Consider the following 20,804-nt stretch of genomic DNA (forward strand, 5'->3'; position numbering starts at 1 on the left):
GCACCGACAAAAATAATGGGTACTGATCCTTCGATCTCTTATGAAAACAATCAATGGTCAGATAACTTGAGAATTAGCTGCTGCTGCTGCTATTGCTAAATTCTCACGTTTCAAAAATTAAAAGGAGCGGAATTGAATGCACAACGTGCTCAGGCAGGTGATAAAAAAGGACCTGCCATCTAATAATACCGACCCTGTACAACTTATAATTTTCTTGTAAGACAGTGAGCTTCACTGAGGACATGGAACAAAAAGCAGCTGTTGAATCTTAACATAATGTTGCTTGACCGGAAAGAAATTGGTGAGAAAAACCCCATGCTTGACTCAGGTAGATTTTAGTGCCAGTTTCTTTTTGGTCATTTCCAATTCTTGCTGCTCCTTGAGGTATCCTTTTGCTGTAGCAGTCACTATTTTCACAAAGAAGCTCATGAGCATAAGCCATATGACAATATTCCATATCATAGTGACGGAAAGGTTCCACTGCTTTGCCTAAAGGATAAGAAAGATCAGATCAATATGGTATCCTGATGAAAGTGCTTATTTGTGTTGAAATAGAATAACAAGAAGGCAAACAAGTGTGATGGCTGGGACAAGGTAACTCCTATCCTAAATCGGCTTACCCTTCCATCTGTGAGAGTTGGTTCTGGGACTGGAGTTGACAAATACTTCTGCTGAACCATGTGCAATTTGGCAATTAAATTGGGCAGCACAGAAGGGAGACCCGGGATGAGACCAAGCACCCATATCAACTCATTCTCCAACCATTCCAAGAGTTGATTATTGCACAAAGAAATAATAAAAAGTGTCTGCAAAAGCATATAAAAGCTTTGTACATCCAAACAATACAGTACAGGGCAATGCTAAAAAATTATCTACAAAATCAATTACGAATGCTGATTAAAAAAAGCATATAGCCTATAGTTATAAAAATTGTGCAACTCATGCTGCCATAAATTTAGGTGCGTAAGCTCTCCCATGACTTTAAGCTTTGAACAATTATGAGCTTGTTTGGATCACCTAGAATTTGCTTGGGATCAGGCCTGCTGGGGACAAAAAACAAATAGCTAGGAAATAATTGATTGGATAAAACAGGGTTACTATGGGAAAAAAGACCTCTGGCCTCTTTTTCTGTATTTCTGGGTAGCAAGTTAATGTAGGACTAGTTTCACAATAAGGTCGCTCCTCTACAATCCAAGTTATTGGGATTGAGTCTAAGAAATAACCTGTTTTTTGTGACAGGATAAAGCTGCATATATTGACCCACTTAAAATCCAGCATTGTGGAAGCCTTAGCCACCAGGCAGCTGCCTTCGAGAATACCATGTTGAGTGTTCATCAAGGATTTTCAAAGTTGCCTTCATCTTTGGTCACCTTCCATAGACATTGCTCCAACACTACTCTGTTGATCTGTCACTCCATCACTGCCATTCAACTTCTTTGGAAAGATTGCAAGGCAGTGACATAGGGGACAGGCAAGGTGTCGGAGCACATCTGGATGAGTTTTCCTTCATTAGGTTATGCATTTTGTGACGCTTGATGTAACTCTTGTTGTTGGAGGAAGATGTTGTTGAGAAAGGGGAGGGAGGTGGTGATGAAAGGAGGTGGATGGAGAGTACACATTGGTAAGGGATTAGGAAGAAGAAGAGTTTGGCACATCAGATGTCAGAGCACATCTGAAGCAGGTGTCAGGCCCAACACCATCATTAGTGTTCATGGCATAGGAGGCAGCACTGATGACAGTGCTGCAACATTGGACCATGGAGCAGCATGCAATGGAGACGGCGTAGTAGGTGGCTGAGATGATCGGCAGCCGTAGAAGGGGAAAGATGGTTTGTATGGAGCAGAGCTCAAACAGGCAATGAACAAAATGCTCAAGCAAGGATAAATGGAGTACACCTCTTCTCCACTCTTGAGGCTGTGGCCAGCCAAGGTACATATCATCGTGCCTCTGAGACCGCAGGTCATGTCTTAAAAATTTTCTCTTTTTTTAATTTAAATACATTATACATGGATCGGGTTAACATGTTCGATTAAATTTCTGCGAGATGCATTTGCATCCCATGGACTGATGATGAAATTCCATCGAAAATGTTCTCAATTGAAAGTTCTCCCTAAGTAGTCAACCATACCCTAAAAATACATCATAATATATGGTGAATGAGAGAAAACTATTTCACTGTTCTTGATAAATATTAAACAGAAAGTTCATGAAACAAAGGATAAAAAGTGAATGAAGCATGAATGTCATCAAAGGAAGAAAATGTTCACATATTTTATATGAAGAGTGCAACTACACTCCACAAAATGCTTGACAATTCAAAATGATCAAGGGTCAACGACTTACCTGAATGTGAGTCTTTATCAATGCTTTTCCGATCAAGGTAGCCAGGAAGAATTTCCAAAATGGGATTCCAAATTGCCCACACATTATACCAGCAAGATCAAAAAGTGGGTTTGGTACCTGAGTTGCATTGAGCACCGATCATGAAATAGTGATGCAATATTCACATAATAATTATGTCTACAAATTGAGCAGCTACATTTATAAATACTAAATTTAAAATTTGAACTAACAGAAGTAGCAGAAGAAAAGAAGAAAATTTATCCTCGATGGAAATAAAATGAGACCACAAGTTACATATTCAAGATCTAAAAGAAACAAAAATTCAAATTAGCATTGAGGAGAATATGCAACAGATGAAATATTATACTTATATTATATATGAAAAAGGAAGAAAGCTTACTGAAGCAAGCACTAATATTGTTAAAAAGTTAAGATACTGGGAGTGAGTGAGGAGCCAGCATTTAATTTGATTCACATAAGCAGACAGAAAACCATCTTCTTCTGATGAAGCTGCATTAAATTCCTCCATTTCCAATTTGTTTCCAGACAAGCTTGCTGCATTGCATTTTGTGTTATACAAACAAATATCAAACTGACTAGTCTAAAATTGGAAAGAAAAAAGAAATCAGTAGAAAAATACCCAAAAAAATTAATGTCAAATAACTTCTAAATACTTAAATGACCATAAAACTAGATCATAGAATATAACAATAAAAATGAAGATTTTGTTTAATGTAAACTAGTAAACTAGAAAGAGAAAAGCAATGGTGTAATCATGGAAAGATGCAACAGATCAGATATTCAACTACTAAATATCACCCATTCAGCCCCAATTTTGCTGGTTCAGGTCTGGACAACATACTTGCATTTTCCACTACTTCAAAGTCATGCTTAAGCTACTATCATATCAATCCATGACAACAGCACCTAATACGACATCAACACATAACGATATGATTTGTGATGAATAGTCTCTGATGGTTCATTAAATAATCATTTAATCCATGCATCTATTATAACTTTGTCTAAAACAAGATTTGCACTTTCGTGTACCGATATTGTATTGTTCAGGGCACAGACCAGTACCCTACAGGTCCTTACCAATGTACAGCATGTCAATATGCTAGTATGCACCCCCAGTTTCGGAAAAATGACTGAAAAAAACTGAAAAACCAAAAACAAGGCAAGTATAGGGCTTGTACCATACTGTACTAGGCGGCATAGGCCTTGTACCAAGCATACCAATCAGTACAAGTCCTGTACTGGATGTATTGTCTACCCTGGTCCTTGGACTGCTAAATGTCGTTAGTACCATGCCATATTAAATTGCAAACCTTGGTCTAAAGACCATGCTATGAGGCCAATCTCACCACCAATGCCAAGAAAAAAGGAATTCATTGGAGAAAAAATTGTTGGCTGTCAGAAACAAGATAGAGTCTCACTTTCCTATCGCAAAGTGGCAAATTCATTTTTTTTGTATTCTTACAAGTGTAAAAAGATGAATCATCCCAGTGCACAAGGCTCCTGCCGATGCCAATGCAAGGTCTGGGAGGATCAATGACATAAAGATACATGATACTTGACAATAATATATTTCAGTCTAGTGAAAACCAAAGTAGATGCTCAAAAGGATTCCCATTAGTCTTGTGTTAAAATCAATTCCAATAGTGTTACGCTGAGGGTGTTGGTGAAGCTAGCATGGAGACCATTTTGGCAGAGATCTTTTGGAGAAGATGTTCTCTGATAGCATGTGAACATGAAGATGAATTGAGGGATCTTTGTGAAGGACTCTTATTGTTTTTAAGATTTTCACGGCTCTTTAAATTGAAGGTGATTCTTCAGACTAAAGAGATTATTTCTGTTGGAGACAAAGGTGGTTTCTGCAGAAATATCCTCAAGGATGTTCACCTTCTTCTCAAAGCATCCTCTTCTAAAGGTGCTTTATTTGGTCTTCATGAATCAGAACCATGCTGCAGATTGGTTTTAGCAGGCTGCCCTCTCTACTAGAGGAGGTGGGTTCTGGACAACTGACTAACCTGAAGTATTAATGCAAACTGTATCTCTTCAAATATGTTGCATTTTGTTTTTAGAGATATTTCTCTTTAGGCTTATAGTCATTTGTATCAAACAACATAACAAAAAAGGACAAATATAACAACAATATGAATAAGCCTTTGCACCTTTTTCTAAGGCATAGTGCATTGGATCCTCACCCAAAATTTAGTTATTTAGAATTTATGCATCTAGCATAAAACATATATAACAAAAACAATAACAAAGCCATAAGTCCCAATTAATTGGGATCTTTTACTGCCATTAGAATATGTAAAAAGTCATATGTTTAGTTAAGTTTACAGTACTTCAATCCTTATTTATAATTTCTATTAAGGTCCTTTTAGGTCTTCCTTTACCTCTTCTTGTACCACAACCAACTAACACTAATCATTTTGTCTCTTCTGATTACCGTATTCGGAAGTCTTTTAAGCACATGCCTATACCATCTTAAACGATTTTCTCCCGTCTTATTCTCTATCAAAGCGATACTTAATTATTCACGAATAAAAGTATTTTTTTTCCTATCCTTCCTAGTAACTTCATATATTCATCTCATCATTCACATCTCGGTAACACAAACTTTTTGTATATGATATTTCTTCACTATCTAACACTTCGATTCATTAAATATTGTTGATCTCATAACTGTCTTATAAAATTTTTCTTTTAATCTCAAAAGTATCCGATGATCACATAAGACTTCTGATGCCCCTTGCCATTTTAATCATCATGTTTTTATTCTACGAATAATATTTTTATCAATCTCTCCATCTTGTTGAATAGAAGTCAAAGAGAAAGCAAGTGTCTTAAAATAATGATAGAAAGACAGATATTAAAAGGACAACTAGCTGATAAGGACAAAATATAAATGTTCAGAAGCCATGTTATAAGAGAACCTAAATTGTAGAAAAACTATATCCTCCTCTCAAAACCTTGTGAAATTAAATGTTAATTGCTTTAGCTTAATAATTACAACTAAAATTGCTGACAGAAGGTTTTTCAAGAACCCAAATTGAGGTTTATGTATTGAAAAATATCAAAAGATACCTGCTCTTGAAATGAAATAAGGAGGAAGCTCTCCAAGGGCAGTACCCAACCCCCAAAGAATGGCCTCTAGCTGAACCTGAGGTAGAATACTGCTGATGGGAACCCTGACTAGGGAACCAGGTAATGATTCATATAATGGTGGTCCAAACTCAGAACAGTCCTTTTCAAGCCATGAAGGTCGCTTTTTCAACTGTATAGTGTCATATAAAGCAGTTTTGAGATCAACTCGACCACAATTCATGGCCTTGATTGTAAAAAATGCAATATGGGGACCCAAATACAACACAAATGTGTGCAATCCAGACCCTGTCAAAAAGCAAGGAAAGTTGATGAGCATTTCATTATGAACTGGTTCCATACTTCATCAGCAGATAAACACAAAATTAGCCTAGGAATAATTTAATTACAGTAAAATAGTGCATCGATTTTGGTACATGCAGATGGCTCTGATAGAACCAATAAATTTAATGAATACAAAAATTTAATAATTATATATTGGACTTGTGCAAAAGGAAGCTTACATGGCAGTTGTTGATGTTATTTTGTTTAGTTGATAATTCATAAACTGTTCCATTATGTATTAGCCCTGCAAGATAACTTGATAAGTGTTTCTCACTCTACTTAATCACATACAAAAGGCTATATGCCATTAGACAGAGAAAAGCTCTATTGTGAACCAAGATGATACTTAAGATGCTTCTTATAAATCTTCTTTGCAGATGTTTATCAGCCCAAATTAATGAACAGGTTGAATAATCAAATTCACTCAACTCCTAAATGCAACATACACTTACCCAGCCCAATTGATGATGTCACCCCAAGTGCTATCCACCACAAACCAAATGTTGTGTAGTTTAGGAACTCTTGAACATGCTGGAATCAATAATATCACCATGGTCAAAAACAAATTCAATAAAACGATTATTTGAACAATATCATCTAGTTAGCAAAAATCTCTATATTATTTAAGTTTCTCGACGTCCAAAAAAACAACAATTATTGTTCCATACAGTCATAATCCTTGTGTATCCAAGTGAGTGAACATAATCATAAAAAATATTTAGAAAATTGTTCTTCTAAGAAGCTTATAATAATTTAACAAATACCTTTTCGTTGGAAACATCACCATTCACAAGAAAGAGACCAAGAGCTGTTACCAAGATAGTCAATGCCACAAGCCAATCACCTTTCCTTAAAACATATAGAAGCGTCTGCCTAAGATATTGCAATGTGGCAAACAAGAAAAGCCACATTGTCTTCAAGGGTTGAGTTGTCAATGTTAAGTTCTGCAAATCCCTTTGATGTCTTTTCTTGAGTTCTGCAACAGAAAATTACAAACTTAAGATACAAATTATCTAAGAACATTACTAGATATTTAGAAATAGTTAATAATTTTCAACAAAACAACAGAAAATCATTTTCATCAATATATATGCTATTGTTGTTCCATAATAAAATTTTGCTCTGATGTGGACACATCCTAGACTGGCAACCATTGCCAAGATTGGCAAGAGTATGTGGCCACCTGCATAACATGTCACATCCCATCATGCATGGCCGAAATAAGATAATTGTCTTAACTTCTAGCACGAGTTCTTTTCCTCACAAAGAACTAAAATCAGGATGATTACTCCTGCCACAATCACATTGATGGTCAATCCAAGATGCTGAATAGAGGGCAGGAGATGTAATTGAGATGTTATGCTGGGAGGAAACCAAAGGCATATTTACAGTTTCTTCCATAAGCAAAAGTGTCATATCAATATCTTATCTGGTCTATATGTACTAATTGATGTAATACATCTAACCATATCAATAGATAATAATAATTTATCCAAGATGTCAATCTCGACGACTATAGTCAAAGATGAGACCACTAGTGGTATGGTCCTGGACTTTTTTAATATTGTCTTAAAAACCATATCCATGAATATTCAAATGATATTTAAGAGCAACAATGGAACTCGATCACAAGTTATCAGTCAGTCAATCATAAGTTCAATCTTTTTTGTTTCGACTTAAAAATTGACATTATCAAATTAAAATTCTAATCTAGTATACAGCTAAGCTCCTGGAAATATATAATCAATTCTAAGAATTTGTGTTATCCAGCTTCCAATAACAAAAACTATAATGACCTCCAAAGTAAAAACAATCTTTCTTCTGCATAATGGGAAAAGAGTAAGAGTTAGTTCTTAAATTGGTACGAAGATAATTCATAAATGTCTAGCTACTTATCTATCAGATTAAAAACCATATCCATTTACTTAAAAGACCATCAAATTCATGATATAATTCAATTTAAACAATTATATCCAAACATTGTTCAGGGACCACCAATGGAAACTAGAAGTAGTATTTTGTGGATAAGATTCATGAGAACTGCAGATCCATATTTTTAGTCCAAATTAGTCTTACAGAAAAGGAAAATGTGCCCTCGATGTTGCATGAAACAAGAGGATAGATCCATGAGGACTAATTAATGCAGGATTGATAATGAATTAGGTCTCTTACCAACCTGCCCAACTTTCCAAACATCTCTCAAAAATTCAACAAGTTGAGTTTTACATGTTATGTTTAGCATTTTAATCAAATCAAATGTCAAATGATTCCCTTCTATCCATCAGCAAAAAGACAATGCTGCTAATGTAAATAAAAATCTTTAACCATCTCAATGAAATTTCTTGCCCATTCCACCAGGATGAAATATCTATACACAGTGCCAACAGTGTTAGCACTTGGCTGACGACGAAGATATCATTCAAAATGAAAGAAAGGGATAAAAAAAAAAATCGAAGCATCGCCGATTCTAAATCAATACAAATTCACCACCCCCAGACAAAACCCTTCGCCAAAACAGCAACTTTAAGCCAACTGTAAAAGACAAGTGAATTTGGTTACACAAATGCTTACCTTCGATCAACAGGCCTAAATCTTCGCCCGCTGTCGCCTGCTTGGAACCCATCTCCGTCGAACCCTAAGGAACAAATCTGGGACGCCGAAACACGCGGGCACGCAGCGGGAATCCAATAGGGCCCGAGGGTTGCGAAAATTAGGATCGCAACTCGCAAGGGGCAAAGACACAAGCAAACCAAAGGCAAAGTTAAAAAGAGATTGTTGACGCATCAATCGTGTCACAACGGATGCGACAAAAAAAGGACTCGTTTCTTTCTCGGCTACGCGGAGATCCAAAGTATATAAATATAGATAAATAAATACGTATATATATTATTTTATATTTATATTCGAAAAACAAATCGTTTTAAAAATTCCTTAAGAACTTTCGAACCTTAATTTCTCGAAATGACAAAATAATCCTTTAATAATATTTATTTTTTTTCTTTAAAAGTTGGATCGTTTCTTTATCTCTTTTAATGAACCATGAACCGATTCAATTAACCTAAAATTAGATTGATTTTAAATAAAATTATATTCGATAATTTACTGATATATATATCAATTTATATTATTAAAAATATATTAAATTATAAAAAAATTCAAATTATAAATTTAAAACTATTTTTTAACTATAAAGTAAAGAGTAATATAATAACAATATTTGTGTATTTTAAAAATAAAAATAAAAATATTTAAAAATTAAAAATTAAAAATAATTTTGAATGGTCTATTTTTTTATTTTTTATGTTTTTAAAAATAGTATATTTTCTGATTTTGATACTTAAAAAGTTCAAAATTTATCCAGAAAATATATATATATATATATATATATATATATATATATATGATATTTTCTGGATAAATTTTGAACTTTTTAAGTATCAAAATCAGTAAATTCAACTTAATATCAACAATAAATTATATTAAATAATATACTGATATATTTATATATTAAATTATATTAAATAATATACTAATATACTAATATCAACTTAATTATATTTATATATTGTAGAAATAAAAAACTAAATTATTTAAATTATTTAGAAAAACATAAAAATAAATTTGAAAGGTCTATATGGCCATTATTTTTATTTTAAAATTTATTTATTAATTTTGACCCTTAAAAAGTTAAATTTATCTTGAAAATATCAAAAAATTATTTCACAGTATTTTGATCGATTGTTATATTAGACATACTATTTTTTGATTTCACCCTACAAATAGTGTTTCTAATATTAGGGCTTGGGTATTCTGGATTGAATTTTTAACATAAGTTTCTCACCTATTTGAAAACTCAAATGTCAAAACACATTGCATAGATTCATCATATTTTGATGGAAATAAACAAAAACTTAGAGAATTTTTTTTAAAAAAGATAGACTTTTCACATGTTGAATATTTTGAAAAATATCAAAAATTTCCTAAAATAGAAAAAATATCATAAATATCTATCTGGGTGTTAGGTGTTATTCAAAGGTTTCATGAAAATTTTATATCATTTTGACTACTCCTTATATTAGATATATTATTTTTTTTATTTCACCCATAAAAAGTATTATATCTGATACCAATTTGCTTGGGTTTTCTTGAATCAATTTTTTACCATAGGTTTCTTACCTATTTAGAAGCTTAAGGGTTAAAAAAATAATTATATGGATCTATCACATTTTTGTGAAAATAAAAAAATAGAGAAATTAGAAAAAAGATAAACTATTTAGATGTTGAATAACTAGGAAAATAACAAAAAACCTCTAAAATAAATAATATTATAAATGTTCATCTGGGTGTCATCCAAAGGTTTTATACAAAGTTCATAATATTTCATCAGTCCTTGTATCATATATACTATTTTTTATTTCACCCAAAAATGTTATATTTGATATTAGGGTTTGGGTTTTTTCGATCAAATTTTTATCATAGGTTTTCACCTATTTTGAGGCTCAAGTATTTAAAAACATTGCATGGATCCATTACATTTTTGATAGAAATAAAAAAAAATGAAAAAAAAGCAAAAAAAAAGATTGTTCAAATGCTGAATAACCTAGAAAAAATAAAAAAAACTTTATAATAGAAAAAAAAATCATAAATGTCTCTCTGGATGTCATTCAAAAGTTTCAAAAAAAATTAATAGCATTTTGACGAATCCTTGCATCAGTTATTCTATTTTTGAAATGGACCTAGAAATAGTGTAATTGATATTAGGGCTTGAGTTTTGTGGATCAAATTTGTATCATAAATTTTTTCACCTATTTAGAAGCTCTAGTATAAAAAAACATTACATAGATCCATCACATTATGCTGAAAATTAAAAAAAGGGAAAAATTAGAAAAAGATAGATGGTTCAAATGTTGAATAATCTAGTAAATATAAAAAATCTCTAAAAACAAAAAATTTTCTCATATATCCCCATCATATGGGTGTCTAGAAAATTTCATCCTAAAAATTTCAGCTTATTTTGACCAAGCTTTGTATTCATTAAATTTTTTTTTAGATATTTAAATATTAAATTTTTTAGATAAAAATTTAACCAAAATTGTCTCTGTTTGGAAATTTAAATAATAATTTTTTGATATTTTTGAATAAATAACTTTCTAAGAGTCAAAATCAGCAAATATATATATATTTTTTAGTTATATGAGTTGGTTCTTTTAACGAGAAGATACAGACGAAAAGATAAAAAATTATTGAATGTTAGTTTTGCCAATCTAAAAAATTAGAGGTCTCTGCAGGAAGAACAGAAGAGAGAATCTTAATGATGCACGCCAGAGAGCTTTACCATTAGCACTACATGGCATTTTCACATGCAGAGGAAAGGAGACAAAGAAGACGGTGCATCGTGTTTGCCACCTTTTGACAGTGATTTCCAAGATATATACGACAGGTACAACAAAATGCTACACGAGCATTCGGGAGAGAGATGAGAGAAAGAGTTTTACAGTGATTACAAACGCAGGTACGACAAAATGCTACACAGTAATTACAAAGATATGCACAACATACAAGAAAATGCCCATTTCCGATGAACAACGAATGGTTGGTCCAGTTTCATTGTAATCTGCCTTCTCCTTCGTCGCATGCTGGTTCCGAGGGAAAGCAACTTCGGCCAAATATGTGGGCTGAATTCTTTGATATGTTCTCTGGCTTGTATTCTCGGCGGCTGTAACGAAGGATTGCCTCATCAGAAAAATGGGCACAAATATGTGGCTGCTACTTCGTGCCGGAAAAAGAGCCTCAAAAAGTTACATAAAATGGTGAAAATTAAATGTCTGCAATTTCTGCATCCATGAATGACGAATGTCTTCTGTCTTTCTCTAACTTGCTTGACTAAACCGGCGGGGAAAGTTAAGGATTCTAACATGCACATGGATCCCAAAAACACATTTAATCTCCCCTTGTCAGATGCAATGCCTACTTCACAAGGTCTCTAGTTCAGATAATCTTATATATATATATATATATATATATATATATATATATATATATATGAATTGTTTAATTAGCACAGGAGTATATATGGCATGCAGGGACAAGCTGGTTCAGATAAAAGCACTGGGAACAATGAATATTCAGCACCTAACGATGACAATGAATGGTGACAGCAGTAAAAATACTTAGTTATAAAACTTCATCATTATGGAGAGACACTTACACTGCAGATAGTATTGAATAGTTAACATAGTTCTCCAGCCAGTTCTATTCTTAAGCAACCAAGAATGTGTCTCGTATGGGCTAATTGTTTGTAGTAATGGTGAATGAAAAGAAAATACGTCAGTGTTTGCGGAAAAATAATATGATAAAAAATAAATTTATCATATATTTTTTTAGAGTCTAATTGAATTAGTTTTGGATCGTAATCATGCAAACTTAATTAGAAATCCATTCGACTTGAACTATGATCAAATTGGATCTATTGAAATATCAAATCAGAGGCCTGAGATTGACTAAGATGGTGGTGTCTTTTTTCGTTTGAGAGTCAGAAAGCACGAGAGTTTCGACGGTAATATCGCTATTGTCAACCGTGGTACCACCAAATGCCAGATAAATTCTTCAAATATACAAAATTGAGAAAGGATGAAAGGTAATCATAATTCTGTATGGATCTTATATATGTTACACACAGAAAAAGAAGTTATATGTATAACTATTTTTTTCTAATAAAATTATAAATATATGAAGCTGTGCACCACGCAACATGGTATTTTCAAGTAGTTGACGACGGTTCTCGGAAGAAATGGTTGAGATGCTACAAAGCAGCTGTTCTACCAGACCATACTCCTCTAGACCCCAAGATAGATGGTTGAAATAGAGCTTCACCAACAGTATAGCCCCTCCTTTTCGTTAGTTCAACCCTGAAAACATGGTCCGAATAGTTACTTCAGATATCCAAACAAGAAGAAGCACATTCAGAACATCACGACCGGTTATGTTGTATGCTACTGCGAGACTTCATGGAACATGCAATTTTGTGGATATGCACTAATGTGGGTGCATTTGTGGACATAAATGTGGAGTCTATTCTTGCTGCGGTACACAGGTGCATATTTGGACATGCATGTGAAATCCGTTTAAAACAATACAAAAATAATTTAATTAAAATATAAAAACTTTAAGATTATATTCCCCATCTCATCACAAACTCCAAATCATAAAATTTACTCATGATTGCAACCTTCCATCATTGTTTCATGTGCCACACAATATGATGTTAACAATTGATTCCAATTTGCCAAATCTGAGACCTTGAATGGTTCATAGTGATAATGTAGTGATGGCTATTCTACTTCTCGGTAGTCATCATGGTTGCACTATACAATGAATTCGAATTGTGTTCTCACATCATGTGCGAGTGATGCAACGTGATCGTTATGTTTCCGATGGTAAGTTTTCTATCATTCATGTGCAAGATGTACGGAATTACAAGTACTACGTGTTTTCTTGAGATAAAGAGAGTCTGATAGTTTTTCTTTTATTTTTCAATTATCTTCTCATTATTATCTTCCTCTTCCTCGTTTCTATTTCTTTATCATCAAAAGAAATCTAACTATTACTTATCCTACGTCACCAATATTAGTGTCGAATATAAGAACTATGCTTAAATCTAACTATTACTTGTCCTACGTCACCAATATTAGTGTCGAATATAAGAACTACGCTTAATTATCAAGATGCCACAAATATGATTTGTCATGCCGATTAATACCAGGTGGTATGGGCACATGTATCAGTGAGACAGGAGACCAGAACATAGACCACCCCGTATCAAGTGATCCATAACCTTGTATTGCTCGATATAAGATCTATACTAGTCGGAATAATCAAAATCCGATCATCACCAACCCATACCGATCGATAACTTTCAGATTTCAACTAATATAGATCAATAGCTAGGATTTGTTGAATTCAATGGTGTTTTTAATTGTTTAAATCAAATCTAAGGATTTTTAAACCCTTTCTATTCTTTCATTCTCTTCTCTTTTACTCTTTCTAGCTCATATACTCACTCAATCATTTTCGTACTCACATATTTATCTTATTTTCTCATTTACACTCTTTTGAATTCTATAAAACTAAGATTCAATCAAGCTTGGGAGGCTAATTAGAAAGGATTAATACCTAGGTTAGAGAAAGAACTATCTAACAAAAATATATATATTTTTTCTCAATTTTTGATGATTTATGAGATGATTAAACCAGTTCTATATTCTCAATATCTAATATATTGATTGAGGTCGTTATGATGGTAGCATAGTTTTAATTAGGGAGTAATTAAGATTTTTAAAGGTGCAATTAGTATATTAAATAATGATTTTTTAAACTTAGATATTTAATGGGTAAAATCTTTATATTTCATGCATACTTAAGTGATTTACATATTTATGAGAGTGAAATAGGTTTAATTATGTTTTAATTAAACTTTTTTAATATTATGATTAGTGGTTTTAATGATGATTTAATAAAAATTGATCTATATCGGATTAATTCAATATCTTTAATACTTATTAAGGTGTTTGACATATTTATAATAATAAAAAATGATCAATTAAATATTAATTAACTATATTAATACTATGATTAGTATTTTTAATATATTTGATTAAAATTTGATCCGTGGTGAAAGAGGAATAATTAAGGAGTAATTAACTATGTTAAAGGTGGATCGATATATTTAATAATACTTTTATGGTAATTTGGCCTATAGTAGATTAAATTTATATATTTAATGCCCCTTAGGATGTTTGACATATTTATAATGATAAAATTAGTTAATTAGGGTTTAATTAGATTTTTAAATACTATAATTAGTATATTTAATGATAAATTATCATTATTTGACCTTTTATTTATGTATTTAGTAATTATTAGAGTATTTGACATGTTTATCATAATAAAAGAGAGCTAATTAAGGAGTCATTAGTGTTTCAAATGTTATGATTAGTGTATTTAATTATGAATTCATACCTATATTGAGTCAATTTTATATATTTAATTTTGAATAGGTTAATTGACATATTTATAATGGTAAAGTAGGATTTATTATATAGAATCACACCTTGTTATTTCTAATTAGGGTTAAACATAACTTTATTTATTTAATTCAATTTTGGTAGTAATATGACACTAAAGTAATAGGCACATGATAAAGCTTGAGATTATACCCAAAAGATAAACATGAATTATCATATTAGCAATTCATTTGGTTGACGGGTATCCAAATATTGCAAAATGTAAGAAGATTCTGATAGAGATCCACAAATTATTTCAATACAAGTTATAACAAGTAAGGGAAGATACAATTAAAAAAAAGGAAAGAACTGAGGAAGATGTTATATTCTTAATGGCACTAAAAGGGGGGTGTTGAATCTCAGATTTTGATGATAAAATCAATTGTTGAGTCTATGAACTAATATGCTTTTGAGATAAGTGATGCTGAAAATCTTTCAATCACGGACTCAAACCATTAAAGGACAAATTGTCGACGTAGGAGAATCAGATGTTGTGTCGGGAAAAATATCATGTCGGAAATTGAATATTGAGCTAGAGGATTGGTCGACATACCGAAGATTAGACATTATACTATAAGTTCGGGCATCATATTGGAACGATCGAGTATTGCACCAAAAGATAGGATGTCATGAGAAAGTCGACATGACGATAGATCGAGCGATATGTTGATAGATCGGATGTCATGATATGCCGAAGGAAAGGACAATGTGTTGAAGGAAAGGATGATGTGCCAAAAAATCAGACAACATGACGAAATAGTGTGAAACATGTTAAAAGCTTTGTAATTATGCTCGATATGTGATTGGATTGTTAAAGTCTTAATCGAGGTCTCTTTAGGTCAAATCAAGTTGGTATTAGGCCGAAACTATGCCAACTTATCGAGAAAGTCAATGGGCTTGAACCTAGGCTAAATTAGGCTCGTTAAAAGGCCAAACCAATGGCCTGATGTGGGCTTGGGTGGTGGTACTGCTAGGCCCAAGCGGTGGTACCGCTTGAGTCAGTCAACAAGCACAAATAATGTTTGCTAGTGCTGCAGGTGGTGGTGTTATTGAATCTTGGATTTTGATGATAAAATCAATTGATGAATTTATGGACTAATATGATTTTAAGATAAGTAACGTAGGAAAACTTCGATCATGGACTCGAACCATCGAAGGTCAAATTGTCGAAGTAGGAGAATCAGACATTGGGCTAGAAAGCATCATGTAAAGATTAGATGTTAGGTCAGAGGATTGGTTGAAATGCCGAAGAATAGACTTCGTGCTATGAGTTCGGACATCGGGCTGGAAGGATTGAGTATTGCTCCAAGAAGATCGGATGTTGTGAGAGGTCAATATACTAATAGATCGAGCAATATGTTGAAGGAAAAGATGATCCACTAGAGATTCGAACGAAGTGTCGAATGAGTAGATGATATGTTGGACAACGTGCTGAAGGCTTCATGATTATAATTAGAGTGGTTAAGTCTTGATCGAAGTCGTTTGGAGTCTAATTGAGTTTGTTTTGGGTCGTAACCATACCAACTTAATTAGAAGCCCATTAGGCCTAAATCAGGGCCGAATTGGGCCTATTAGGAGGCTAATTCAGTGGCCTGAGATTGGCCTAGGCGGTGGTATCGCTTGAGAGCCAAAAAGCATAGGTTGTGCTTTTCTAGGAGTTTCGACGGTAGTTCTGCCAGTGCTAATAGTTGTCCCACTCAAGGTGATGGTAGTACTGCTAGTACCCCGAAAACTCAAGGATTTAAAATTTTGACCCATTTTTGAAGTCATTTGGGGTCTATAAATACCCCACTCATGCTTGCTTAGTGCATGAATAAAAACTTATGATTTGAAGTGTGTAAACTCTCTTGAAAAGTATTGAGTCTCTTCTTTCTTAAATTTAGAGGTTATCTCCTAAGTATGGAGGTTCTCTCCTAAGCTTGTGAAAAGAAGAAAGTGTTGTAACAATCAAGAGGTTTTCTCCTTGCTAAGGTTCTCTCCTTAGCAAGTTATGTTTTAAACCATCTACTAATAAAACATCTTTAATCAAAATGTTTGACTTATTACCTATATTTCTTTTTTAATAAATTTTCTCTTATTGTTGTCTCTGAAGGTGACATATCCTTCATCTTTCCTAGTAAGCTTAGAAAAATATTTTGGATCTCCGGTCATCTGCCTTGAGCATCCACTATCAATATACCATCTCTTGCTTGTATTTTTTATTGTAGACATATCTACAAGAAAGGGGGTTTACTCTTAGGAACCCATTTAACTTTGGGTCCCTCATGATTAGATCTATCTATATTAACTTTTGTCATTGAGTCATTTATGGTTCCTTTAGGAACCCAAATTAATTTGTGTGAACTATATCTTTTAAATGAACATTTATAGGTATAATGTCTGTATCTACCATAAAAATTATATTTATTTTTAGGGAAAACATGTAATGTGAGTCATAGTTAGCTTTTGTTGTGTGTTGCTACTCACAAAACCAATTCTTACTTTTCTATGTATATAATATTTGTTAACAAAGATCATGTTTAAATATTTGTTATAAATTTTAAAATTTTCTAATATTTGTTGTAGTAATATATTTTCCTTCTTAAGTAAATTTAACTCTTCACACTTAGTGCAAGGAGTTAACATGCAATTATCATGTTGATTTTTTAATTTTTTTTAATTTTTTAAATTTACTAGAAAGAGAAGCATGATCCCTTTTTAACAATTTATGTTTTTACCAACTAATTTAAATTCATCAAACAAGTCATGAAATGTATTATGTAATTCATCGTAAGATAAAAAAGATTCATTTAAGTTACATACCTCATTGCCAAATGTCATTAATGCATAGCTTGCCACTTCGTCTTTGTTGGTTTGCTCCTCTTCTTTGGATGTACTCGATTCATCCCAAGTCACCTTGAGTGTTTTTTTTTTTCTTTGGTAGCTTCTTCGGACATTCACTTTTGAAGTACCATAGATTTTTACATTCATAACAGATGACCATGTCCTTTTTGAGTTCATTTTTATTCCTAGTATCTTGTTTTACAAGACTTGTTTTATTTTTTTAATGAATTTTTTAAATTTTCTTGTAAGGAGTGCCAAAGTCATCATCATCATTACTTGAGTTTTCACCTAAGTGGTCTTCTTTAGTTCTAAGTATCATATCATTCCTGTTCTTTGGAAGATTGTTCTCATGTTCATCATGTATCATATAAGTTATTTCATTGGTCATTAAAGACTCGATAAGTTCTTCAAGAGGAAAATTGTTCAAGTCCTTTGCTTCTTGTATTGCTGTCACTTTTGGATCCCAGTTTTTTTGGAAAGGATCGTAGAATTTTATTAACAAGTTCAAAATTAGTAAGACATTTACCAAGAGCTTTTAAACTATTGACGATATCTATAAAATGGGGGTACATGTCACCAATAGTTTCGCTTAGTTTCATTCTAAATAATTCATAACTATGTACCAAAAGATTAATTTTTTATTCTTTAACTCTACTTGTGCCTTCATATGTAACTTTGAGTGTATGCCAAATATCATGTGCAGTTTTGCATATAGAAACACAATTAAACTCATTCTTGTCTAAAGCACAAAACAAAGCATTTATCGCCTTAACATTCAAGGAAAAAGTTTTCTTCTCTAAATCATTTTATTCGTTCATTGGTTTAAAAAACTTTTGAAAATCACTTTCAACGACATTCCATAAATTAAAATTCATGGAAATAAAAAAAATCTGCATTCGTATTTTCTAATAAGTGTAGTCTGTCCCATTGAACATTGGAGGACGAGTAATAAAGTGACCCTTTTGATTGCTGGAAAAAGCCATTTAGTCTCTCTTAAGTGTTAAACCAATTGAAAAAAACTTGGCTTTGATACCAACTGTTACGATCGTGAATGACACTAAGAGGGGGGGAGGGGTGAATTAGTGCTATAAAAAACTTTCGATGATTTTAAAATTTTCGTTCGATGAAAACCGATATCGAAAGTGAGCTTGACTTAAAGTAAGTATAAAGTGGAGTGAGAAATAAAATCAGTAAACAATAAAAGTAAATAATAAAGGAAAATAACACACCGAATTTATAGTGGTTCAGTCGTCACGACCTACGTCTACTATTGATTCCTCCTCCTTTGAGGCCACCGACTTTCACTAATGATCTTCTTTCAATAGGTGAAGATCAACTAACATTTTACAACTCTTTATCCTTTTCACAGATTTAGGAGAGAACCTTTACAAGTCTCACACCTCCCTTAGACAGAATTCTAAGCTTTTAAAAAAGATAAGGGGAACTCTTAAAAGATTACAATAGAGTTTTCTTGTAAGAAATCACTGAAACCAACTTGTGTTTCTAAATCATTATAATAGAAACACAATAAAAACTGATGCGGAAACAAAATAGCGTACATCCAGCCATTGTTGTCAAAAAATTTCTATAGAGGTTTCTTCTTGAACTTTGGCACTTCTCATCTCAGAACTCTCGCTTTAGATGGTGTAAGAAAGCCTTTTTGCTTCAAAGAGATGATTGAGCCCAAGGACCAAAATCCTCATATATATATATATAGATGTTCTCCCATCAAGAACATTTATCATCACCAATTCATAACATTCAAGAATTAATTCAAATTTGTAACGTTTGGACCATAATAAAGAACTTTAATGATATTAAATATTTAATTTAATAATAACAGTTTCATGTATAAAGAATAAAAAACTGAAATCAATTAAATCATAATAAATGAAAAAATTCATGATAATAAATTATGAATCTTAATGAGAACAGTTATATTATTATTAAATTAGATATTTAATAATAACGATTACATTCACCTACTTGGTCCATATGTTTATCTTAATAATTTGAATTAATCTTTCTCGAACAACTTTCTTAAGAAATAAATACATGAATCATAGTGATAAGTCCTTTAAGAGTGAGTATTATCATTCATGTATCACGATGTATTTAGTTTCTTAATCTTAATGTGGCAATATTACTTAATGAATAAACCTTATGTTTATTCTTGGTCCAGTAACAATATATTTTCTCAAAATAATATGCACATGAATGAGAAAATTTTACAATATATAAGAGTTTCAATATCATTACAAAGTGGAACCAAGTCCTATTTTCTCTACATGATCCTTGAATTTCAGAGGTGGCATGCCTTTAGTTAAAGGATCAGCAATCATTAATTCAGTGCTAATATGCTCAATGACCACTTTCTTTTCTTTTACACGTTCTCTTATGGCTAAATACTTAATGTCGATATGTTTACTTCGACTTCCACTTTTATTGTTTTTAGTCATAAAGACAGCAGCTGAATTGTCACAGAAAATTCTTAATGGCCTAGAAATAGAATCCATGATTCTAAGCCCAGAAATGAAACTCTTAATCCATACACCATGCGAAGTAGCCTCAAAACATGAGACAAACTCAGCTTCTATGGTAGAAGTAGTAGTCAAGGTTTGCTTAGCGCTTCTCCAAGAAATAGCTCCACCGGCCATCATAAAAATATATCCTGATGTTGATTTACGAGAATCAACACAACCGGCGAAGTCTGAATCTGAGTAACCAATCACATCCAGATTGTTTGTATGTCTATACATAAGCATGTAATCTTTGGTTCCTTGTAGATACCTCATCACTTTCTTTGCAGCTCTCCAGTGGTCCATACCTGGATTACTCTGATATCGACCTAGCATCCCCACAATAAATGCAATATCAGGTCTAGTACAAACCTGTGCATACAAAAGGCTTCCTACGATAGAAGCATATGAGATGTTTTTCATTGATTCCCTTTCAAAGTTGTTCTTTGAGCATTGGTTCAAATTGAACCTATCACCTTTCACAATGGGAGCAACACTTGGTGAACAATCCTTCATCCGAAATCTTTCTAAAAGTTTATCAATATAGGTTTCTTGTGACAGACCTAAAATATCTCGAGGTCTATCTCTATAGATCTTAATGCCAATGACATAA

The 20,804-nt window shown here is 32.6% G+C and overlaps 1 protein-coding gene across 1 annotated transcript; it reads right to left on the minus strand.

The window, feature by feature from the left end:
- Positions 1–9: 9 nt before the first annotated feature.
- On the minus strand, positions 10–8,589 carry LOC135677776 (vacuole membrane protein KMS1-like). The gene is made up of 8 exons (XM_065190169.1): positions 8,359–8,589; positions 6,552–6,763; positions 6,240–6,318; positions 5,446–5,751; positions 2,744–2,898; positions 2,344–2,460; positions 621–806; positions 10–489 (listed from the first exon to the last, which is right to left on the minus strand). The coding sequence occupies exons 1-8, from the start codon at positions 8,408–8,410 to the stop codon at positions 325–327; spliced, it is 1,272 nt and encodes a 423-aa protein (XP_065046241.1). The 5' UTR covers positions 8,411–8,589; the 3' UTR covers positions 10–324.
- Between the last annotated feature and the right edge of the window lie 12,215 nt (positions 8,590–20,804).

The sequence above is a fragment of the Musa acuminata genome, chromosome BXJ1-1, assembly GCF_036884655.1.
Source record: "Musa acuminata AAA Group cultivar baxijiao chromosome BXJ1-1, Cavendish_Baxijiao_AAA, whole genome shotgun sequence".
In the NCBI taxonomy this organism is placed as follows: Eukaryota; Viridiplantae; Streptophyta; class Magnoliopsida; order Zingiberales; family Musaceae; genus Musa; species Musa acuminata.